Source organism: Trachurus trachurus (genome assembly GCF_905171665.1).
Source record: "Trachurus trachurus genome assembly, chromosome: 1".
NCBI classification, from domain to species: domain Eukaryota; kingdom Metazoa; phylum Chordata; class Actinopteri; order Carangiformes; family Carangidae; genus Trachurus; species Trachurus trachurus.
In genome coordinates, this window is record NC_139891.1 from 27,854,962 (window position 1) to 27,880,544 (window position 25,583).

The 25,583-nt window shown below is 40.5% G+C and overlaps 1 protein-coding gene across 1 annotated transcript; it reads right to left on the bottom strand.

Moving 5' to 3' along the window:
• Nucleotides 1-47: 47 nt before the first annotated feature.
• trip10b (thyroid hormone receptor interactor 10b) lies at nucleotides 48-24,493 on the bottom strand. The gene is made up of 14 exons (XM_083982279.1): nucleotides 24,181-24,493; nucleotides 15,462-15,577; nucleotides 15,307-15,360; nucleotides 14,063-14,210; nucleotides 13,838-13,900; nucleotides 12,154-12,258; nucleotides 11,764-11,892; nucleotides 11,404-11,550; nucleotides 10,340-10,501; nucleotides 6,109-6,218; nucleotides 4,611-4,743; nucleotides 3,839-3,906; nucleotides 2,454-2,560; nucleotides 48-2,365 (listed from the first exon to the last, which is right to left on the bottom strand). The coding sequence occupies exons 1-14, from the start codon at nucleotides 24,202-24,204 to the stop codon at nucleotides 2,220-2,222; spliced, it is 1,512 nt and encodes a 503-aa protein (XP_083838405.1). The 5' UTR covers nucleotides 24,205-24,493; the 3' UTR covers nucleotides 48-2,219.
• Between the last annotated feature and the right edge of the window lie 1,090 nt (nucleotides 24,494-25,583).

The following is a 25,583-nucleotide window of genomic DNA, read 5'->3' on the forward strand; positions in this document are numbered from 1 at the left end:
GGAAGTCAGGGTTTTTTTTTCTTAACAATTTATGACTCAGATGATACATATACAATACATTTTCCTTTTCTAAAAATGGATCATACAGGTTAAGAAAACATTTACTAGTGCAGGACAAAATGATACAGAAAGAGATGAGTAAACCTTGTGTCTTAAACTTTATGCCTCCTCCACTCAGACATCGCGTTGCTTCTCCTTCCTGTTCTCGGATGTTTGACCTTCGCTGAGCAGAATGATTAATGTGCTGAATGAAATTGACACCCGAGGGCTGTTTTTCAAATATCATCTCCCACCTCTCTAAACTAGAAAACCTCACGTGTTGAGACCTGGCATCCTGTGTGCAGCTGTTCACATTTTTAAATATTTGTTAATTTGTAGAATACAGTTTTTCCAATTAGAGATAATGAGTAGGTATAGTAATGAGATTGTTAATTGACTTAAAATAGGAAAAAAAAACCCACATCAGACACAAATAATCATTTAAAACTTAAGTATTTTTATGCCCTAAAACTTGTCTCAAAGGGGATCTTAAAACAATCCAACTGGATCTTAAAAGTGCTTTAACATTTTTTTTGACCATTCATCACTATTGGCAGTGATTCAGTGAAGAAAACCGAAAGTGTTTTTTTTTTTTTTCATTTAATGGCCCCTGTTTCAGAGGATTTGAAAAGGACAACAAGAGTGAGACTCAATATGAAAACAGGAGGTTTAAACCGTGAAAAACAAGAACAAAGAAAAAAACCAAATGAGTCAAAACATCCCTTCTTCTCCATAACTTAGACGGACTGCTCCGACACAAAGCGCAGCCACGTTGGAAAGTGAAAATGAAACTGAATAATTGCCTACTATCGACTTTTGAGTTGCACCTATTTTCAGATTTCACAATGTCAGTGCTGTACAACGATTTCTGAAGCTGCACAGAGGCCACAACCTCAAACGCAGCCAGTTCACAGGAATTATTAAAAAAAAAGAAAAGAAAAAAGGATAAATTCTGTATTCTGTAGCTTTGATCGTTTTAACCTTTGTGCTTTTTACGTTTCACAAAAACATTGCAAAGCAAGTTTGGGTTGACAATTCCCACGTCTGTTTTAAAACAATACTCGGATGCCCATATGTGCATTGGATCTGTGTTTGATATCTTTAATGACCCCCCCCCCCCCCCCCCCCCCCCACTGTTCACACTGGCTCTTCCTAAAGGACTTAAAAGACGAAGGAAATGATCTACAGTCCTCATTCTGTGTGAAAGGGTTTCCGATGTCTTCTTTAAAGCCTGAGAAAGCTGATTGTGGGTATATGTTTCAAAGTAATAGTCTTTTTAGTGTGAGATTCCTTTTAGTGTTTCCCCAGTGTTTTTGTTCTGCTCAGCTACAGTGGAGGGATTACAAAACAACTTTTTGTATTAAAAGCACTAAAACTCTGGATGATACCTGCTGGATGAGTCAGGCTGCTCTTCAGGGCCAGTATAAACAAAGGAGCAGTGATTTGCACCAAGCAGAAACTGTCAAGTGTCCACATGGGCATCTGACTGTTGTTATATGACAGATGTGCTGTAAGAAACCAATCCTTTACTGTGACAATACACTGAGAGATATCATATTTTGCACACTCTGCGGTGTAGTGGTTTTCATCCATTCAAAAGTCATAAAACATCACATCACTATGATAAAAAAATAAAATAAAATAAAGAAAACTCACATTATCCTGTCAGAAAAGAAGAGGCTTTAGCAGAGGGCTGGAGTTACAAAAAGGAAAAAAGTTCAGTAGGTTATTAGAAATTGCAGCGGGAAAGTCAAGTGTGTGGATATATCAACATACGAGTGTAGCGTTAGGGGGGCTACTATGATGCTGGATGTGTTACACAAGTTCTCACTTAGCACGTTGACACAAAAAACAAAAAAAAAGTTCAGGTATACATTCAAGACTTTGGGTTTTAGAGGAGAAGAGCTAGAATCTAAAAAGATCAGAGAGGGCGGCTGGCAGACTGCGTTCAGAGACTCTCCTGCCACAGTAAGCGGAGACGGGGAGCATATGATGCGGCAATCAGCCTTGATAACAAGCTTAATAATCACTCACTTTCATCTCACCATACAAGTCACCGGCTGAGATAAAGGGTGTACAGAACAGCTCCAATTATCATGGATGACTTTGTATTCACCTTTTTGGCTCTTAACTTCCATCACAGGCTCTTGAATGTGTGTATGTGTGTGTGTGTGTGTGTATTACTGGCCGACTTTGACATAGGATGAAGGTATATAGCCCTCCTCTCCACCGGCTCTGAGGACTCTCATCCATCCGTCTCCCTTATCCTCCTCCATTACACTCAACAGCTCTCCCTCTGTAATGGAAATGGTGCCCTCGCTGTTGCCTGCACACACATACACATATAGACACGTAAGAAACACATAAAAAGGACTAAAGAGAGGTCTATTTATGAACTGAATATTAAAACGTACCTTCAAAAGTGTACAGAGCCGTGCACTGGCCAATGGGACTTTCTATGTCGTCAAACTCGTCATCAAACTCTGTGTAGATGTTTTGGGACTGGTTGGCCGCTACGACGCTGGAGAGACACACACATCCAGGACAGGAAGTCAACTTTCTCTTCCTTTTACAATGTGGTCTGATATGAACAATAGTCTGGCAGTGTCTGAAAACAAAATGTGCCTCCCAGAGCCTCTAAAGCTAATTGTTACATTTCTTAAAAGTCCTGATTTCTTACTTTTTTGCATATTTGTCACACTTAAATGTTTAAAAGATCACAAAACTATTAGACAAAGCTAACCCAAGTTAATAAAGTAAATAAAACAACAGTTTTTAAATGATTATTTCATTTTTCTAAGGGAAAAAGCCTATCCAAACCTACATGGCCCTATGTGAAAAAGTAATTGACCCCCTTGTTAAATCAGGAACTAACTGTGATAAACCTATTTTTTTTAATTGACATAAATTTCACTGTCCACACCCAGACCTGATCACTGCTGAATCAAGAAATCACTTCAGTAGAAACTATCTGACAAAGCGAAGTAGGCTAAGAGATCTCAAAAAGCAACGCATTATGCCGCAATCGAAAGAAATAATAAAAAGAAAGATGGAAAAACAAAATGACTGACATCTACAGTATCAGTCAGCTTTAGAAATTACTTTGTAACACTTTCCTATTGGATTCCAGTCAGTATAGCCTACAGTAAATGGCAGTAATGATAAATAGATAATGTTCCACTTTGAACAGTCACTTGTTGTTAACCAGCTGTAAACACAGTGATTACTGACTACAGCTTCATATCTTCTTATTCATGGGATCTTCTCATTTTCTTATCGGTAAGAAAAAATGCAAAACTGTTCCTGTGCATACAGTCTAATAATAATCATGTTTACATGTAAATGAACAGTTTGACATTGTGGGAACTAATGCACATGTTCCTTAGTTAGCTTAGCTTGGCTAGCCTAGCCTAGCTAACTGGCTGTGAACATGTTAGTTAGGCTGCAGCTTCATATTTATTTATTTATTTATTATCAACCCTCTTATTTTACGAATGAGAAAATGTCAAACAGTTCTTGTAAATATAGTCTGACACATGTTCACATTTAAAGAAATAGCTGGACATTGTGGGGCAAACATCTACTTTTCTTAATAATAAGCAAATTAGCTTTTAACTTACATTACATGGAAACTGCAAGCCTAGCTCTAGTTAAACTGAAGGTAAGGTAAGGTAAGGGCCACCAGTGATCAACCAGCTGTAGCTTCATATTTACTACTCAGACAACACAGTGGCATCGATCTTCTCATTCAACCCTCAGCAAGAAAAATGTCAAACTGTTCCTTTAAATCAGGACGAACCTGTGTTGAGTGTTATTGTTGATGGTGTTGGACGATTCCTCCCCTCCGACCGCCTCCGACAGCCACGTCTGTAAGGGAACAACACAGGTAAAGAGTTTTAAGAAAAAATCCACAGACACTTAAAGGGATAGTTCAACATTTTGGCAAATTCTCCTACTGCCATAATCCCTATAGTCACAGCAGTATGTTCAATACCTTTAATTATCGGTGCATGTTGTTTTGAGATCGGCGGGGCAGAGACGTGAGCTGCTCAGTGAACACAATGGAGGTGAACGGTACAGGTCCCCTGTCCCTCATCAAACTCATCAAATACACAATCCAACAACTCCAAAACGCTCTGGTGGACAAGTTGTGACCTGCACATTCACCACGCTATGAGATAATCATGCATAATTATGTAACATTACGACACACGAAGGAATGTAGTTCCACCTGCATTTGCCTCTAAAACAACTCTGTCTCGTAATGTTTCGTGATTATTTCATAGCGTGGTGAATGTGCAGGTCACAACTTGTCCACCAGAGCATTGTGGAGTTGTTGGATTGTGTATTTGATGAGTTTAATGAGGGACAGGGGACCTGTACCGTTCACATCCATTGTGTTCACTGAGCAGCTCACGCCTCTGCCCCACTGATTTCAAAACAACATGCACCGATAATTAAAGGTAATGAACCTACTGCTATGACTATAGGGATTATGGCAATAGGCGAATTTGCCAAAATGTTGATACGTAAATAATATCATATCAAATAACAAGTAAGTGTATGTTAACCTCATATTTGGCGAGCTCCCCCCTCAGGCGCCCGATGTCCTGGGTGGTCTCAGTGATCTGCGGCTCCAGACTGGACGGGTCTCCCATCTGTGGATTCTGCTCATACACACCCTTCATCTTCTCCAGTGCGTCACTTGAGGTCAAACAGGGAGAGAAACGTGTTATTGTTTTGGAAATGTGAGCACTGATTAAGGGAAGTTTCTCTCCTCTGCAGCACTGCTGATAAGGACGAAGGGGGGGTGCGGTGGGGGATTCGGAAGAAGTGTTTACGAGTTGGGAAGAGGACGTGTCAAAGTACTGTTTGTGACACCAGAGGTTAAGTGCTGATGCTGGACACTAAGACCTGTGTTCCCGTTCCTATTAAAGGTGCTGGGTGAGGTGGAGGTGGATGAGGCTGAGGCTGAGGTCAGGGCTCTTTGTCCTTTTTCCAACTAACCAAACTGTGAAACTCTGTGGTTGTGAGGAACATGGCTTAGCAGCAGTATTGTCATGTTGTTGCAACAAGGTGGAAACTTCTTTAAATTACTGCCACAGAGATCAAAGTGCACTATTGTCTGAAATACCAAACACTGAATCTTTCTTCACTGGAACTGAAGGGGCCCGTCCCAAACCACGTAAAACAAAAGTATGCTGACACCTTTTTACAGATACACTGTGTCAATGCTGAGCACTGTGGTCTGAGAAAGCCTGAGAATAACTGGGACAGAACTAACTATGTTGAATTATTTAAAAATGCATATACATCTGAGGCTTGTCTGTTCAGCACTATCAAGGAACATGACAGTAGAGCTAAAAAAAAAAAAAGATTAAAGGCCCCGAAAGACATGTTTTTCCATTTAATTTCTATGAGCAATGTGTTCTTTCATTAACGTCTGAAGGTGGAGAAAGATGATATCATGTATTTTCCGCGCATTGATCATGATTTAGTATTATTTAAATCAAAAATGTGATAAGAATTGTCGGGAAGCTGCTAATGCTGCCGGGCCTCTGTCAGACATATCTGATCAAACCACACCCACACATTAATGATGAGGCAGAACTCAGTGTTCAACTCCTAATAATTAAAAATAAATGCTTATTTAGTCACGAATATTCAGTGTCATATAGAAATAACTTAAAGAGTGTTGCCAGTTAATTAACCGGGGTAGTTAACCTGGATTAATTACACACAAGATGCACTGATATTTTAAACACATTAGAGCATTAGAGTGCATCTGTGCACACTGTACCACTGTGCCAAACAACAGATGATACGATGCAGGGAATCACCAAAATAATTATGACTCATCATCTGGAGTCTATGACGAGTATTTTTGGACAAACAGATGGACCGATATTCTCCCTTTTTAAAGTGAAAGCTTGAATCTACAACGATGTCTATGGAGCTGTCCATTGGTAAAAAGTACAGAAATGATTCCTGACAGCCCAAAAACATGAACTGAAATACTATAGTTGGATTAAAGTTATATTTCAGTTCATGTTTAGCAGTCTCTGTCACCTCTGGTCCTGTGTTTTCTGTAGCTCTTTGGTGATGTCATCGATCTTCGCTTGCAGCCTCTTCTTCCTCTGCTCCGGAGGAAGGTGAGAGAAATCCTCTGCAGCCGGCGGCTACGAGCAAAGAAGAAGATAAAAAAAAAGAAAAAGAAAAAGAAAAGAAAAGACAGAAATAAAATCACACACAGCACAAAAAACACAATAAACACACAACCGGCAAGAATCATGTATGCAGCGCTCACCACCAGATGTCACTCCTCCCTGTCTCTAGCTCTCTTTCCCATGACTAATCATCCGTCTATCCTCAGACTGATGGGTTAATACTGCAAAGAGCTTGTTAGTCAAAAGCCTAACAGTAGAGAGCCACATAATTGTCGTGAAGATAAATAAAACCCTGTCCAAGGTACAGTGATGAAGAGAAACCAGGGAAAACACAGTCACATGGCTACAGGCAGTGACTGAGCAGCGTTACTGCTCCTTGATCATCCAAAGTGAATAACAGTGAATTTCTGCTGTGTCATGTTTTGGACTGATTTATACTGTATCAAGAACAGATAGAAACAAGAAATACTCATTCTTCTGTGATGCCATACAAATGTATGTTTAATTAAAAGCAGTATAATTTGAATCAGAATTATTCATTAGGGAAAATGATGACACAAATCTGATTTAATGTTCTTTAAACATTAACCTGATTTAGATCCTCCAAGAGTTTTGGAGAGGGTTGCTGGGGTTTGGAGTAAAACTAGCAAAGGCTCAGTCACCCTTTGTTTTTCTAATCCTGTCCTTTGAACTGCTGAAATATCTAGGCATTAATAACAACTACTGTTTCTTTAAGAGTAATAAATAAAAACTGGTGTTGACGGAGGGAATAAAGAGATTTGTGAGTATGGCATGACAGAATGAATACTCGTTTTTTTGGTTTTTAGTTTGAGGAACAATATGAATACATTGATTTAATGAGCTGAATTAGTTACCTGCACAGAAAATGTTAAGTGTCATCTGCCTTTAGAGAAATGCATTTGATTTTCTAAATTAAAGAGTAACTGCACCCACACAGAACATTTTGCTTACACTGCCAGCTGTAGCTGAGGCCAAACCTCTGATTTGTTCCCGATGGAAGTATAAAAGCTGTATGAATTCTTCTGCTAGTTTCATTTTGAGTTTGTTGATACGGTGCCAGCTCCTATTAATACAGGTGGACGTCACCCATCGGTTTTTAAAGAGGACATATTATGGAAATATCACTTTCTGAAGGGTCTTTAACATATATTTGGGTGTGTGTTTTGCCTTCCAGCCCCCAAAATATAAGAATTGACAAAAACATCTGTAATTTCCAGGCTCCCTAGGTTGAAATCCATGTGGTTTTACGAGTTTCCCTCAGTTGTCTGACAATGACATAATTAGTTTTCGAATTTGCATAATACCACCTCTACGTGTGAGTACTGGTACTGGTGGAAGGGGGCGGGGCCTGGTGAGCAGTGGCTCATTTGCATTTAAAGGGACAGGCACTGAAACCATATTTGACTTGACATTTTCAGGAGGAGGCACTTGTCTTTCTTTTATGTCTTGTTTTCTACATTTGTAAAAGTTTTTTTTCTTTTTTTTGTCAATGTTACAAGGACAGAGAGGCCATGAGGGCGGGGCCAGTGGGGGAAACATGAATGGACTCCATCCAAGATAATAAACTAGCAACTTTGGATAGCTTTTTTTTTTTTTTAATGTAATAAAGATGCATTTCGTGAGACTGTGTCATGTGTGATGAGGCCTCGGCACGTTTGAACTCACAGAGGTCAGCGCAGCAACATCTAGTGTGCAGTTACTCCTTAAAACATGTTCCCCTTTTGAAAAGAGCACCACAGTACTGTTAAGCACCTTTGAAATGTACCCTCTTTAAGAATAACAAGTGTTACCATGCGCTTTTCAGCATGAGACATCTAAACAGAGAAATGGAGACAGATGTGCAAAAAAAAAAACACACTTTAAAAACACTGTTATTTTGAAACAATGTGAGAACATCCAGGTGTTAACATGCATCGACATATAACATAAACATCTCATCGGCATAAACAGCAGCAGTGACACAGATGTGAAAACAACAGTGAGACAGTCAGAGCAGTGGGCCGAGCGTCACTCACCCGGCATGGTTTGCGTAATATCTTTAAGGTGGAAATCCTGGGTTTGACAGAGCGGTTAAACTCCCTCAGACAGAGAGAGAGAGGGGAGCGCTGCAGTTTGGAGAGGGGGAGGGAAAGGGGAAGAGAGTGGCTGCCGGGAGGGAGAGGGGAAGGGGGAGAGAAAGAAGGAGGAACAAACTAAAGAAAGAAAGAGGAGGAGGGGGGAAAGGAAAAAGTACATGGGAGCGGAGGAAGAGGAGCAAAGGGGGGGGAGAAAAGAAAAGGACACTGGTAATGACAGGAAGAGAAGAGGAGAAGGCAGGAGTGAGTCAAAGAGATGCAGAGATTTTGTAATAAAGTGGATAAAGAGGGAGCAAGAAGGGGAGTCTGTAGGCAAGTCTGTGCAGCAGACTGGAATCAGAATTGGCCCCCGAGGGCAACGGGGTGGTGGGGTAAGACATGCGAGGAATGTGTGCTGTTTCATGTGTGTCTGTTTGTTTTAAAGCATTGTTATGAGACCGTGTGAGTGAGGGAGTGAGTGAGCGTCATCTCGTTTTCTCTCTTCTACAATCCCCAAGAGGAAGAGCGAGAAAAGAGCTGAGCACATGGATTTGATTGTTGATTTCTCTTTTTTTTAAATCATGTGCCATGAGTGGTTTATAAAAGCCTGAAAAAAATACAGGTTTATCTACAGTTACAGCTGTAACATGAAACCCTTCATTTGGGAGTTTATTGGGAAACGCTCATGGTATTATTACTTGGAGTGAGAACAAATCCCCCAGCAAGACCAAAAACCAACTACAAGTTTACTCTACAAACACATCTGTGGAGCTAGAGCCTGGTATACAGTAACTTAAAACAAACAATAAAACAAACCATGAATCACACCTACTCCTCATGCTATAAAAAATGCCACTTACATGGCAAACAGATATTAATCTGCTGCTAAAAACAGTGTCTAGTTACTACTGCTTGAGCAAAGTTTGCTAAAATATTACAATTATCAGGTTTATTAGTCAAAAGCATTGATTACTTGAGTCATTTTAATGAAGATTTTGCATTTATTATATAGTATGGACTTCACCTGATTAGATATGTCAGTCAAAATGCTTTAATTAAATACTCCTTGGTTTGACATATAGTTGTACTTTTTTTCAATTAAAAACTAAAAATTACAGATTGTACCCACACTTGAAACAATCAAGGTAAAGCTGGAGTGAGTTTATTAATTATAGTTTAATTATCTAAACCACACTAATTACTGAACTCAATTGAACATTTTAAGGACTTGGTCAGAAAAATATAATATCTGCTTTTAGAGTCCAATCAATTTGTTTTAAAAGTTGTTTCTGCAGGATTTAATTTTCATGTAATAATCATCTAATTGAATTTTTAAAAAATCACTTTGAGGTTAAATTGTTAAATTAATTATGAGGCAGCACCGGCCAATCATATGAGTGCTGATTAATTTTTCCACTTGATTTCAAAATAAAAGCATGCAGCATTTTAGAGGTCCCATGAAATGAACAATGTACTTTCTAAGCTTTAATCCAGTATCCGCCTGTAAATTATTAATTTATCTGTTCAAATTTGCCACATTCATGTCAGAAAGTTATTTTCTGAGTATTTGAAAGCAACGCTATGTAGTGTGTGTTCCTAACCGCCCAGGAAAGTTGCAGAGTGCAGTTGCAGCGGTGGCACGATTCATCCTTTTAACTGTTTTTCTACTTTAACATTAAAATGTAATGTATCTTCTCTTCCTGTAAAACAATTTCAGGCATTTGATGACTCATCCTGCACTAGAGGGCGTTCCCAATTAAAGTTGTGTCTTTATTGTCCCTCCCCTGATACATAAACCCTTCCCTAGCTTTGTGTTTTTTTTGGGAACACGGAAGCATGCGGAACTGCATAGCACAGGTCGTTTCATGACGTGCAGAACATTGTATATGGATCAGAAATTATAGGATCATTTTAGCCTGATAACAACACGTCAAGAGTTGAAAACAGGATGCAAACAGGATAGAGAGGATATTCAGGTTGCCACATGCCGGTGAGTGTAGGAATAGCTGAGAGGGGAGAGGCAGTGGATGTCTTGCACGAGAGAGGCTGCACTTATACCTTGTGCTTCTTGCTGAAAGGCCAGAGCTTAGCGCGCACTTTGGGTGGGTTGAGGCTGGAGTCAGAGGTCGCCGGTTTGATTCCCTGGCTGTAGTCTTCAAACTCCACATCCCCAGGTCGCTCAAAACCAGACTTGTGCTGCTCTATGAACAGTATCGAGTCCTGCAGGGGCACACACACATACACTTGTTCACGTGAGGGAAACTTAATTTCACAAAAGACAACACACAGGTCAGTAGAAGTTATACATATCAAAATCTATAGCTTTCCTGGTTTGCACTATGGCCTTCAGTGTTACCTTAAACTCTAGGGAATATTATTCTTTGCTTTCTTGTCAAGTCAGATTAGATGATTGACAGCAGTCTTGCGTTTAAGAGGTTATTTATTTCTCTGTCCAAAGTTCAAACCAGGAAAACAAACAGCAATGGCAGCAGAACCTGTACTTACCTTATATGAGAGGTGTCGACATAAAAAATAAGGGTTTGCTCGTGCTAGAAGGCGTTAGCTAATGTTAACTGTAGAAGATTTGCAACTTAAACTGCAGACATCTCCTCTTCTTCTTGTCTTCTCATCAAGATGTAAAAATGACAATCCAATCGTTGCTCGACTCCCCGCTCAGGCTAATGTTAGCAACGTAGAAATGTCAAAACTTACAAATAAGCTCCTTTCAATGGCACCATGTTAATATGTGATATTCAGAGGCACTGACTGATTTGAGTTACTCTGACCGTTTCCCTCATTCACAGTCCGACACTAAAATAAGATGGCCAAGCAACTGACAGATATGAGACTGGTATCGATCTTCTCATCCACCAAGTCTTGGCAAGAAAACAAATCAGCTCATTTCCCAAAAGGTTGAACTAGAGTTTTAAAAGTCTGAACATAAATAAAGCATCCACTGAAGTTTCATTAACACTCATATTAGAGGTGTCTCAGTCAGATATGGCACTGGCAGCAGTCGATTCACAGTCGTTTTGTTTTAAACATGTGGGTAACAAAGTGACTTTAGTATATGTACACAGTCTACAGAGATACACACATACACAGTCTAAACAAACATTCACCTGTTTCTCATTAATTTTGACTCCAGCTGCAGAGATACCCTCTAGACACTTGGAGATGATGGGCAGCACCTTCTTTTCGATGTCTGAAAACTGGCAGTAGCCCTCAGCCATCCGCCGGATCCTCCGTTCATCCATGTCCTGCAGTTTCTGTTCAACACATACACACAAACACACACTTTCTTTGATTTCATATTTCATGGCCACACTGTCTGTGTACATTCAAATGCATTTGATACAGCAGAAATTGAAAAACATATTTTTATTTTGTACTAAATCGCATTAGCAGCGATATGAGCTTTGCCTTTAGTAACTGCATTGGGATTGTGTGCATGTATGTGTGTGTTTGTTTGTGTGTCTCACATTGTAGATCTGCGGTATCTCTGTGTAGTAGAATAAGTTTTGTTCCTTGTTGTATTTCTGGAGCTGTGCAGCGTAGTCGTTCCTGCACTCCTCCGCCGTGTGTGTGCGGGCATGGGCATGCTGCTTGGCCTTGAGGGCAAAGGAAAAAGACGTAGCGGTGGGGCAGAGCGGGGCAGGATCAAAGGATGAGGGAAGAGGGAGAAAGGGAGGGATGCAAAATAAAATGCAAAGTGGGAGAGTCGGTGCAGAGACAGGTGAGAACAGAGGGAAGAGGAATTTTAAATCTGTGGTTTTTGAACTGAAACTGAAAATATCTCCAAAAACAAATAGGTGAAGAAAAAAAAATCAGTGCTGGGCTTATTTATGGCAAAGTGTGTGTGTGTGTGTTACCTTCTCGACATCGAGCTTGGTGGCGTTTAGGTCGTTCTCTGTTTTCTCTGCTTGTTGTGTGGCTTTATCCGCCTCTGCCCATTCCTTGGCGAAACGCTTCTTGGTCTGCGCGCACACACACACACAGACAGACAGACACACTTCCTTTAACGCCATTATGTTAACACAGCATTAGTAGTAGGACCAATGAATTAAGGGAACTAGGTCCTAAAAGAGGTACTAAAAATGAAAGTGGACAGTCCACCAAATACAGTTCATAAATAGATTGTGCAGTGTCAGTTCACCCAAAATACTAAAATAAATACAGCAGATATGTTTTTCCTGTTACTGGCATCGAGTGACAAAGATAGTAAGACGGTTTAAATCTTGGAGATTATTCCTGTGTGTGGTGCCCAAAACAATGACATACTACACTTCCACTTTTACTTCACTCTTTATAAAAAGGGGGTTTATAAACTGCTATGAATGGCTTTATTACGGATTAGTCAATCACTGACTAAAGCCACAGGTTGCCAGGTTTAGACACATCTCTCTATCTGGTGTTAATCCTCCTCCAGCAGGAAACGTGTTTGACGTGTGACCTGTTGTGAAAATGCTGCAGGGCCTCTGGACTAAAATACAGAGATTTGCTGGATTATTGTAAAACACAGAATTAACGTGCAATAATAGAAAACTTACTACCGTAAGTGGCATTAGTGGCACTGGTGAAATGATCCCTGCATCAAACAAATGCAGCGGATTTTGTTTCACAACCTGGCAACCCAGAAGTTCAATACATGACTAATAACTAATTTATATATAACTAAATTATCATTTATCAATCCTTGTATCATCTTTGCAAATAAAAAAGTAACAAAAACGGAAGAAGAGTTCCCAGTTTCCTTGTATTAGAACTGGGAGCAAACCACAGATCTTTTGCGAGCCTCTATTGATGACAGAAAAGATATTAAAGCAGAAGTAAGCGATCTGGTCGTTTTGGCTGACTTCTTGTCAGCCGATGGAGTTAGCAGCCCCCGCCCTCGTCATGGATCGATTGGTCCTCGTCCCTACGTCACCACATTCATGCGCATCCCTTGGCTGCACACACAGCCCTTCATGCCGTTCTCTCTCCTCATTGGATAAAGGTTGTAGGATACAAGGAAAGTTTTCTCCTCGGCTTACAGCAGAGCAGAGTGACAGACAGACCCGTGTTTCAGACCAAACACTCTATATAAGTGATTGCCGTCGGAAGATATAACTATTTAAGACTTATATTAACACAAAAATTCCATTTACTTCTGCTTTAATGTTCAATTTTCCCGATGCTTTCTTATCATTAGTGGATATAAAATTGTGTGTGTTTATCTAAAATGTCTGTGAATTTTTACTTGCTTTGATAGGCATGAATCTAGGTTAAAAATGTAAAAATATGATCAGGATTCAAAGCTGAATTTCTAACATTTAATGAATGATAATTAAATCTTTACCTCAGGAGCTAATGGTTTTTCATTTCACCTCCAATTAGCAATAAATTAACCTGCTATTCGCAGTGATTGTTGATTTGAATTTGTGGGGAAATAACAAACCTGTAAAAACAAGCCTCATCATAAAACATATCTGCATGATGTTTTTTCAGTAATTTGGGCGAATCGACCATCAAAGAAGAATCATACATGTTTGTTAGCAACAACAACAGTTGACTCACACTTTCTAGGTGTTTAAAGCTGCTCTCTAAAGTCTGCTGGGCCTTCTTGGCATCAGCCAGGTGCTGGGGAAGGAAGAGGTTGCAGTGAATGTGCTGTGAGGTAACAGAATGACACAGCGTGTCACGTCAATTTGCAATCTGACTAACTTCCTTCTCTCCCCTCCCTTGCTGTCTTGTCTCCCTCCCCGTGTCCTCCTCCTCCTCCTCCCCCTCCCCCCCTCTCACTGTTTTCCGTTCTTGTTTGAGCTCCTGAAGGTACTTGGTGAGCTCCACACAGATGCCCGTCATCATGTTTTCGGCGATGAGCTCCCGCTGGCCGGCGTAATCGTTCAGCTCGTTCAGGATCTCCTGCAAAGATGCATGATTGCTGAACCTGCAACAAGAGGAGGAGGGGGAGGTGGGGGCAATTAGAGACCAACGTCTAATTGATCGCTTACAACACCAAACCTTTTGTCTATGGAAGATATATTTGTGTTTTTAAGAACCAAAAATGATCACTATCCTCTTAGGCCTCTCTCTGGAGTGGACCAATCAGAAGAGAGTATGGTGTCTCTTCCGATTGGTCGACTGTTAAATGTGTGTAAATATTTCAGATTTCTGGGAGACGCTCAGAGAAACCTAATCATGTAAGATTGGATGGTGAGTTCAGGTGAACGGGTGAGAACAGTGACTGCTTTGTTGTTGTGACATCACAAGGTTACAGAAGTTGTGATGGCAGCTTTCTGAATAAAGGGCTATTTTGAAATCCGCGGGGCAGAGACGTGAGCTGCTCAGTGAACACAATGGAGGTGTATATGTATAATATTGTAACATTACGACACATGAAGCAAATGCTCTACTTTGAAAGACACCCAGCAGTCTTGTAATGTTACATACATGGTTATTTCATAGTGTGGTGAATGTGCAGGTCACAACTTGTCCACCAGAGCGTTTTGGAGTTGTTGGATTGTGTATTTGATGAGTTTGATGAGGGACAGGGGACCTGCACCGTTCACCTCCATTGTGTTCACTGAGCAGCTCACGTCTCTGCCCCGCAGATCTTAAAACAACATGCATTGATAATTAAAGGTAATGAACCTATTGCTATGACTATAGGGATGGTGACAATAGGCGAATTTGCCAAAATATTTTTAAACATAAAAAACCACAAAGCATAAATTGAATCACTTTGATTTTCTTCTCATTTCTGCAGTAAACAAATCATCCAAACCATCCCGAAATTACGTTTGAATAATTTTTCTTTTGCCACGAAACATGTGCATTTTACCCGCAGCCCTTTAGCTTTGGCAACAGCCAATAGAATCTGATTACAGCCAATAACACCCACAGTCAACAGTGTGATATGCGAAGCCTGTGGAACAATAACTCTGCCACCTTTATCCTCTGTACTGTACATGAAAAGCTCAGCAGGTTTACAGTAACGACTGAGGTTTAGCGAGCGTTTCGGTGTAAAACGATGGGTCTCTCACTTGCAGTCTTGCTCCTCCTTGCTCCCTCGTTTGGTGTATTTCTTTGTTAGACTCCTGTTAAAGAACATAAAGCAGACATTGTGACCCTATAGGACACCTATACGTGCATTTATCGCATACATGATCCCATTATATACAGAAACCACTGGGCACACCTCAGCTGCTTGGCGTAGCTCTGCTCTATCTCCGTCCGCTCCTTCACAAACTTTATGTAACGGTCCACCAGGTCGAGGCCGCTCTGCGAATGCTTGTCAATGACATCATACTGGTCCTAAAAGAGCAAAGAGTAAAATCATTTTATTGAAAATAATTTATGTATGTGCACACAAAACATCTGCTGGTGAAACACCTGGAGGCTGACACATGTCACAGCAAACCAAACCAAACCAAACACACAGCTGGCACAGTGCCGTCGAAGCGTGCTTGGATGGTGACACATTTTTAATTGTTTTGCGTTTCTGCTACGTCTACAGACCGGAATCACAAACTCTTGAAACAAGCAGGGAAGGAACTAATAAGTAAAGTAATTATTCAAGTAATTTCCCACCTACAAAAGCCAAATATTCTCTACATCCAGCTGTGAATGTTTACATGGGAAGACGTGTTTCTTATTCTTGTGTGAAATCAAACTTGGGTGTTGGTTCAAGACAACATTTTATAGATCCAACAATAAATCAAGACAACAGCAAATCAATCGTTAATGAAGTCGTCATTAGTTGCCGCCATGTCTCTGGCAGGAACTGCGAGCAGAGACTTAAACACTAAATTATAAAACGACGTACATACAGTGTTTATCTTTCTAATAAGGCCCTTTTTATGTTGGTTCCTGTGGTGCTGTGTTTTGATGGGTATGGGCATGTTTCATTATTTTAAAGACATGAAAAAAATGTATTCAGTATTTTCAGTCACTGATTCCATCATATCTGATTTCATACCAGTGAATCTTCTAAGTGAGTGACAGAAAATAAAAGACTGTAGTAAAGTGCTTAGATGAAGGTAGTATTGAGATGTTATCCAGCTGCAGATTTATCTACTGATTATTTTCTTCATTAATCAACAAAATGTAAAATATGACTCCTTCAACATCCACATATTTCATCACATTGCTGCTTTTACTTCACCAACTGTCAATTAAGTACTTTGCTCAAAAATCATTTGTTAAATGTGAAATGATTTGTTTTAGGAGTTGTATTCAGACTCTGAACCAGGAAACATCCTGCTGCACTGACATACAAACACTTGCAGTCCAGTTAATTAATATAATAACTAAAATAGTTCAAAGTGTCCATCACATCCAGTGATGTTGTTTAACAGACCTCAAAATACTCAGTTAACTGTCACATAGGAGTTAAATTAATGCAAGAAAATATTCACATTTGTAGAGCAGGAACCAGCGCATGTTTGATACTTTTGAAAATAAATCTATTATTAAATGAGTTAATAACTGAGACGTGTTTTCTGTTGAGGGATTAGTCATTTCAACTCTAATTGCTGTGGACTGTTTGTATTTGCATCACATTTCATCAGGCTGCTGTGGTTCTGCCTCATATAGAAACTACAAGTCTATACTAGATAACCAAGCTCACACACACGCACACACACACACACACACACACACACACAGAGCGTATCCTCCCTTCTTTCAATTCGTCACACACAAAGGTGTAGTAGAGAATAAGGGCGAACACCGGTGCGACTCTTCTTTCAGCATTCTTCTGTTACACGCATACATACCTTCAACACACACACACACACACACGCTCTCACAAACCTGTCGGACAGGTAACATTTGCCTTCTATCTACACAGTTTCATGACACACAGGGTTAAGCTTGCTGCTTCTACTGCTGCAGTGTGAATGCATGAATATATGAATAGATGAGAGCAACAACAGGGTGGATCTGCTGTTGTGTCTCCTGTGAAATATAAAGAAAGACGTGACCTGCTAGTTGTTCATGTGTGTGTGTGTGTGTGTGGGTAGTACGATGTGTGGGTGTGTGTGTGTAGATACTGCAGGGTCTTTTGGAGCCGGAGACATAGATATTGTGTCCTCAGAGGAGAAGAGGGAAGCTAAATGCAGATCTAACTGTAACACAGTTAGCGGTGTCCTGGATACGAGAGAGGGCAGAGAAAGGAGGAAGGAACAGGGTTAGAAAACGTACGAGGACGACACGAGAGAAAGAAGAAACCTGCTCCAGGAAGGAGAGCGAGCAGAGGGAAAAAACCAAGGGCCAATAAACAACACACTGTTCTCATCTTGATTGAAAGGCCAAAGAATCTGTAAAGGGGATCTTGGAGATAATACATCCCCCTGCCTGCATGCATTTCTCACTTGTGCTGCTACGCCCAATTGCTTTTCTGAAATACATCTGCATGTTTGTGCGCGAGGAGGAAATACTGATAGTGAGACGGAGAGGGTTCAGGAATGAGATAATCATTAGCTCAGTGTGAACCTCCGCCCTGTGACTGACGGTCCCAGGGGCCTCTCCAAACCCCGGAGCCAGTTGGACTAGTCCCACCCTTGTGTGTGACGAAACACAGCAGCGTTTCCTGATCCACGCTGATCCGAGGTCAGACTCAGGCTCACATGAATCATAATGCAAGCTGCAAAACAACAGGACTGGCTGCACCAACTGCTTTTTAAAGTCATTATTTACACAAATGGACTGCACCTTTAAAACTTGAATAGCCCCTTCAGCCATATCTTAAGACATACTGTATCAAAATACTTATATTTTGTTATAATTCTGTTAACTCACTGAAGAAAAAAAGAATATGAGAATCTATGAATGTGTAAATATCCAACAATTTAACCTTATAAAGTTGAATTGTTGGATTTAAGTCCATGTTCATTCAGTGTTATGTGTACAAGAGTCTTCTGGTTTCCTGGATATTGGATCATGATTGGCTCCCAAACCACATGTGATGTCACATCTCATGAGTACAGGCCGTAAAATCAGGCTCATGTCGTTCTCAGACAGCGAGCGGTTTCCACCGATTCACAATTGACGATCAAGAGAAAGGCAGGAAACGAGCGACAAACATCCCCCGACTGGGACTCAGGCCGTGGATGTTGCAGTAATGTGGTATGTTGCTTTCACCATTTGTCCGCCGGCCTCTCCTCCCGCCATTGTTTCAACTGTAAACACAAGCAGAGGGGAGGGAGGGAGGGAGGGGCAAGGCTGCCGCCCTCATAAACGCACATAACAGCTGATGATGGTTCAACTTCCCTTAACTTGCTGTGTGACCATGGCAACCGCCGCAGAAACTACAGCAGCGCCGAACCCTGCCTGCACTTCCCTGGATCACATCTTACACCTCCTCACCCGCCGCAGAAGTGAAACACGACAGGAGGAAAATCACTCAGCCTCCGTGTAGAGATCAACCTGCGCCGTAACGTCATTTCCTCTTTTCTTTTTACCTTTATTTGTTCAGGGAGCGCCAATTGAGACCGAGCTCTCTTTTCCAATGACGCCCTGATTACAAGCAATTCATCAATACGATATACATGCAAGGTGTAAAGCAGTAAGTTGTACTCAGAATGCATGGAGTCTATGATAATATGCTTGAAGTGATTAAAGGGAATCGAGGCATCCAGCTGGAGCTGTGACAAAAGATTATTCCATCTGAATGGTGTAAAATACTCGAAGCCAGGCAATGTTTCCTACCTCAGTCCTAAGAGCCAAGTAATTACGAGTGGAGTTACTGAATAACTCAAAAGAAGGGACGTCACAATTATAAATTTTCTATATTATAGGTACGATTATTGTCAGAGAAATAATCAAGGTATTACAATTATCACGATTATAATGCATTGAATAGTTTCACAACACTATGAATGTGTAAAACCAAATATAGTCAAAATATACTTACATTACTTATCATTTACACCAAATATTTTAAGTATCTATTAATACAATGTCAATTATTAATCCCCCAAGGAAAGCGTTTGAATTGTCATCTATACCAGAGGTTTAGGTTTATTTTAATCGTACAAATGACACACTAACATTTAAATTCCCACGAATTCAATGTTTCGTTAGGTAAATGGACCAGCATCTGTGCATTTACCTTTACTTTGGCGCACATCTGCCGAAATGGTTCCGACTTCCGACATAATCTTTTTTGGAAAGTGACGCTATCCAGGAATCTTTGTGGCATCTAATACCATGATTAATTGCGAAAACAACAACTACAACTACCACCCTACTTAAAGGTAAGCAAGTTTGTTTAATAAACAGGTAGCTTGTGAAGAAAGGCCTTTATAAACAAACAGTAAACAGTGTTGTTCTCTTCTCAGAGCCAAGGTACAGTTGGCAGTGATGGGTCATCTAACTCTATCTACAATCTGCTGCGTGTAGCGACATGTAGAGGTGACAGTGGGGTGGGAGCAGCTGGTGGTGCTGTAGATGGTGCAGGCAGCAGGATCATGGGCAAACAAAAACCACTGATGCAAAACACAAGAGCGTTGACGATGATGAGTGAAGTGTGTCCTTACTCTTTCAAGATCCCTAATGCACTCAAATGTGTTATTGTCACTTCTCCCGGTTTCATGTGCAGGAAGAAAGCTTCTCAGTTGTTACCTGTTGCCACTTTTTAACATTAATGTGGAGCAAATGATTTGAGGATCTCAACAATTTGACTTCTTCTCAGATGCATGTTGCTGCTTTGCGTGGACAGGTAAGCATACTGTAGGTAATAACAGAGAAACTTTCCTCCTGCACATGAAACCAGGAGAAGTGACAATAGGCAAAACACATTTTTGAGTGCATTAGGGATCTTGAAAGAGTAAGTTCCCTCCAAATAGTGAAAAAAAAAATGCAGAAGAAGAGCGATGGGAAGATGGCTGAAGGAGGATGTGGCCTTAGGGTTACAAGTATTGTGGGAAGACAAGACAGAATGACCACTGCTTAGTGTGCAATGTAGCGTTCACACCACCGTGGAGGGTCAGGGAAGCTCAACAGAAACGTATTCAGTTCAGTTCTGATGAGTTTTCTAAGTGGAGATTTACAGTATGCATCACTGAGTTTAAATTTGCTGCACAAAAACAAAATAGTTCTTGCATAAAGATTATAGTCACTAAATATTTACACTCACATACAGCCAGGTGACAACTGCTGCAAAGTGAGGTAACTGTCCTGAACAACTGGATCGAACAGAGTGATGCCAACGTTACCAACCAGCTAAAATCAACATTCTCTTTGTTTGAAGCTGTAATTTTTGGACGCCATGCCACAGGTCATGACTTTGTTGTGACTTCCTGAGCGCATAGTTCATTGCTTTCAACATCTTTGTTAGATGAAACATTATGTTTGTTTTTGTTTTTTTTAAATGGGGCAACTTCATTTGAATAAACCACCACACTGAAACTATCAACACTCAAACAAAACTGTAGCTGTAGACCAATCACTGATGTCTATGTATTTATTTATTTATTCACTATGTTTATGTATTTTTAAATTTGATTTATTGTTCTTTCTTATCTGTGGAGATGGCAAAACTGTTGCCACAAGAGTCTTTTGTATAGATTTTATCGTGGCTTTGTTGTTTCACTTGTCGTCGTCGTCTCTTCCTCTTTCTTAGTGTCTGCTGTGTCTTTAAATGTCAAGCACCATGCTGTAACACTATTGCCTGTTTCGGGACAACAAAGATTTATTTTACTTTTACTCTATCTGCCTTTAGGGTATTAGAAATGTGGTCAAATCAATGTTTGGGGCTGGGTGGGTGGGTTCAGATTGTTTTGACATCTCCCTGGCCACACCATATTTAATAGCAGCTGGTGGTGGTTTTAACCTGGCCACTGGGGTCAGTCGCTGCCTGCCACCCATCAAAACTCAAACAGATCTCTGAACAGATATCCAATATCACTGGGGAAACGTGTCTTAAGCTGCTGCACACGACTAAACGGTGGCGTCTGATGGAGAGGTGCAGCTGTAATGAGGATGTTTGACTCTTCAGTAAGAAGGAGCTGGTACAGGCTGACACAGAATAAACTGGATGTACTGAGGAGTGAGATGACTTCTCCCTCTTTAATAAATCTACTTATGGGGAGAGAAGAAAAAAAATCTCATTTCATCATGCTTCTCTATTCTCTGTCTCGTTTCCTTTCAAGCGACACTGAATTTCTCAAATACAGGAGTGAAGCAGAGAGCAGTGGAGTAAATTTGACTTTTACCCACTTACACTTGTAACACTTGTTCTTTTGACAACCACTAGTACATTTCTACAAAGTGCTGGATACTCTTAAGCAGCACATTTAGTCAGTGAAAAAAAACGTCCTCTATTGTCCAAAATGTGACGGACCACCACACGTTGTGTTGCTCGCAGGAGAAGAACCAATCACAGTAAACTCTTCCACTACCAGTTATGTGTGAACCTGAGTGATGCTGCGTTAGATAAAGATGAAGCACAAGACTCTTCACCACAGACCACAGTCTGATCTGAAGTCAGTGTTTGAAGGCGTATAAATAAAGACAGATTGATTTCATACTAAACATTTGCTGTGTTTACAACCCAACCCGACTTCATCACTGCCAAATAGAAAAAGAAATACAAAAACAATATTGATCCTGATCCTTACATTCAGTAAGTCTGTGGGTTGTTTCTATTAAATGTGGTACAACACGCCAATGTGATGACCTCAAATGTCCTTTTAAATACGTTTTGAAGTGCTGCAGCAGTGTAACAATCTGACTGAACAACTTTTAGTTATATCAGAGAGGCATCTGACCAGGAGGATCTCGACTATTTGACTTCTTCTCAGGTGGATGTTGTTGCTTCAAGTGGACGAGCTTCTGGTTGTGGTTGAAACTAAAGATAATTATCACTACTGATGAATCCTCTGATTATTTTCATCATTTGCTTCACATAAATGTTAGAAAACAGTGTTAATTACATAAAGTTCAAGGTCATTATCTCCTATGTGTTTTGTTGACCAACTGTTTGACATCTCACATCACACTGACATCCACAGAGAGTAGTAGAGCTGTACTGACTATTTTCATTATGTTCCAATTTAATCATTTTGTCCCAAAAAATACTCATCACCGGTTAACAAAACCCTTGATGATGTCTCTTGAAATGCCTGCTATAAGTTCAGTGGTGTGCCCAATGGGCCTTAACCCCTGAATATTCAGTTAAATGTGGTAGATCGGTGTGAAAACAAGAAAACATTTGCAAAACAAACATGAATCCTTCATTAAAACAGTTGATATTTTGGATAGACCCTCTGTGTGTTGATTGAGTGATTTCAGTTCTAATTCGGTTGTTTGCATTTGTGTCATGTTTCATCAGGCTGTGGATCAAACAGAAACGACCTACTCTCTCTCTCTCTCTCTCACACACACAAACACAGACACAATAACACACACAACAGGGAGTAAAAATAAACAGCTGCTGTATTCCTCATTTGAGAAGCTACAAATAGGCCTGTTATTGATTGATAATCAAACCAGTCGCTGATAGAATTGAAATGATTAGGTGGTTAATGTAAAATGAATAGCTACACTGTCTGATCATTGATGATGCCAGATATTGATTGGTTACTGAATCTCTTCCATTTTCGATGGACTACAACTTCAACTTGAGCTTTTTTTTCTTACCATGACAAACCAAAAAATTAGTTGATCGATCAATAATGAAACTGACTGTTATTAACAGCAATAGTGGATGATTCATTTCCTGTCTAACAACTAAATCGCTGAGTTGTTTCAGTTCTTGATTGTAAATGTTTTGTTTCTGAAGTGCAACAGGCGGGAACGGTAAAAGTACGACTTTGGATGTCAACTCTTAATCAAGAAACACAGCAGTAAAAAAAAACGACAAATCAGCCCAACAGCCTCGCCCACTTTGAGCCGAACTGTTGAATAATCTCAGAGGCACGTAGTCTGAGTCTGACCACAATCACAGCAGGGCAGTAAATTTGTTCTCTTTGCTCTTGTTGGGCTGAAAAACACTGTGCTATGTGCATAACATTGGTCTGACTGTAATCAGTGTTGAGCTGACATGATGAGTCACTGGATAGAAAAGTACAAACGTAAGAAAAAAAGGGGGGGGGGAGTTGATACAGCTCCTGTGAGGCTGGTCACATAAAACAAGCTTCACTCTAGGGTTTATAAAAACTATGACGGGGCATTTTCTGCTCTCATTTCTGATATTTATGCCAATGGTATGAGGTGCTGCCCTGGATCAGAAGCTCGAGTCCCAGTCCCTTCACTTCACTTCACTTCAACGCCCACTACTCTACTCTACTGATGTTGTCATATGGGAAGTTATCTGACCTGGTGTGTGTCTGCACTGACTGTGATTCACAGCTGAGACTAGCTAGATAGTGAGTGAGTGAGTGAGTCAGTGACTGAGTGAGTGAGTGAGTGACAAGGTATTTTTTTTCTCCACAAATCAACTTCCATCTGTGGACAAACCGGCAGCCAACAGCCCACACAGCACTTCCTGAAGAAGTGCTGCCTGTCACTAAAACAAAGCTTCTAGGTTTTACACATGCAATAATAATAAGCACAAGGTATGGTGGTGTAATGTGATGTGGTGTAATGTGGTGTGGTGTGTGTACCTTCCAGAGAGCAGATAAGAATACACGGCCTTTCTATGGCCACAAAGAGCCATAAAAACCTCTCCTCTTTCCCCTCTGCTTATGATAAGGTATGCAGCAGGAGTTGCGAAATCCTCCTGGCTGCAGGCTTTTACAGATAGACTGCTAAAACTCCATAGGCCCGTACCGTGGAAAAAAACAACAGCTTCGTGTGCACATATATAAATATATGGCCTATATACATATATAGTGTCGACGAAAAACAATAGCAGGACAGTCCCCGCTCCGCAAGGATGTTGAAGGTATTTTGTAAGTCAGCTGTCAACTTACCCAAAGATCCGTTCCCCAGTCCATGTCTGCAGGACTTCACGGCTGTGTGAGGAGGAAAAACGGAGGAATCCTCTCCTGTGTTGCTGTTGTTGTTGTTGTTTCAGAGCAAAAAAGAAAAATAATAGGAAGGAGAAACGGGGTCCAGGTGGTAGTGAAGGGAGGTGAGAGGGAGGAGGGGGAAGAAGAAAAAAAAAAAAACTCTGAAAGATTTCACAAAACTTTGGAGTCTCGAAAGCGGAGATGGCGGAGGAAATGTTTGGAGGAAGTCTACGCCTTCTCCTTGGCACGGACAGGCTGCTGCTGCTGTCCTGTTTCTCCCACAGCCAGTCAGCCAGAAAAAAAAATATGTTCAGGCGTTTTTCCTGAAACAAGTTTGGGTCCCAGAGAGAGAGAGAGAGAGAGAGAGAGGTGGAGGAGGAGGAGGAGGAGGAAGAAGGAGGAGGAGCAGGGTGGGGAAACCATACCAGCGGCGTTTCTGTTTGCTTTTTAGTGTGAGCAGTCACACTATTGTTCTTCTGTTTGGCCATTTTCTTCCGCCTTTTTACGGTCTTCTTCTAGTCCTTCATACTTTGTGCTATTTCAACAATTCATATATCAAAACGTGCAGCTTTTTCTGGACTTTATTGGCATTACTTTTCTCTTTTTAACTCTTTATACTTTTTCAAATATTTAACTTTTTCTGATTTTTTTCAGCTTTATAATGGGTGTGTATTGCGTCTAACGAGCAGAGCCAGAGTGGTGTCAGAGTGGATAGAGGCAAAAAAACATTCTAGAGTTTTTCTGGCTAAACTGTCAGCACGGCCACAAATTAAACTCTAGACAAATTATTTTCTCCAGTTTTGTAGCCACACTTGTCTTCTGGCTAAAATTCTGGTCAAAAATGTTCAAATCCATGGGAAGAACTCTTGTTATGTTATGTTGAATTCTGCTCTCCTCCACCACCTTCAATTGGTTAAAGGTGTTTGTTATCTCCTTGATTACTCATACCAGTTTGCAGCACATCATCACATTACAATGAATGACAACACTCTTGAAAGCAGTGTGCTCTCTGTAGCCGAGTGGCAGAGTAAAAGTTTAGTGATCATATGGTCATGGGTTCGATTCCTGCCTCAGTCATTTCACATCATTGCTTGACTTTTGATTCCAATTATTCAGCTGTCATTGGACAGTCTTTGATTCCTCATAGTATAAAGCTCATTGTAACTCAGGTTCTCTGTGGCCATATGGTTAGTGTGTTAGGTGTTGTGCTATTTCAACAATTCATATATCAAAACGTGCAGCTTTTTTTTAACCTTATCGGCATTACTTTTCTCTTTTTTTAACTATTTATACTTTTTAAAATATTTAACTTTTTCTGCAAATTAAACTCTAGACAAATTATTTTCTCCAGTTTTGTAGCCACA

Bases quoted from the DNA above. Each gene is read 5' to 3' on its own strand.
- trip10b (XM_083982279.1), bottom strand. From the start codon at position 24,204: ATGGACTGGGGAACGGATCTTTGG. The intron at 15,361-15,461 runs GTGTGCCCAGTG...GTTCTTTAACAG, and splicing joins AGCTACGCCAAGCAGCTGAG to GAGTCTAACAAAGAAATACA. The intron at 3,907-4,610 runs GTTAACATACAC...GTTCCCTTACAG, and splicing joins GGGAGCTCGCCAAATATGAG to ACGTGGCTGTCGGAGGCGGT.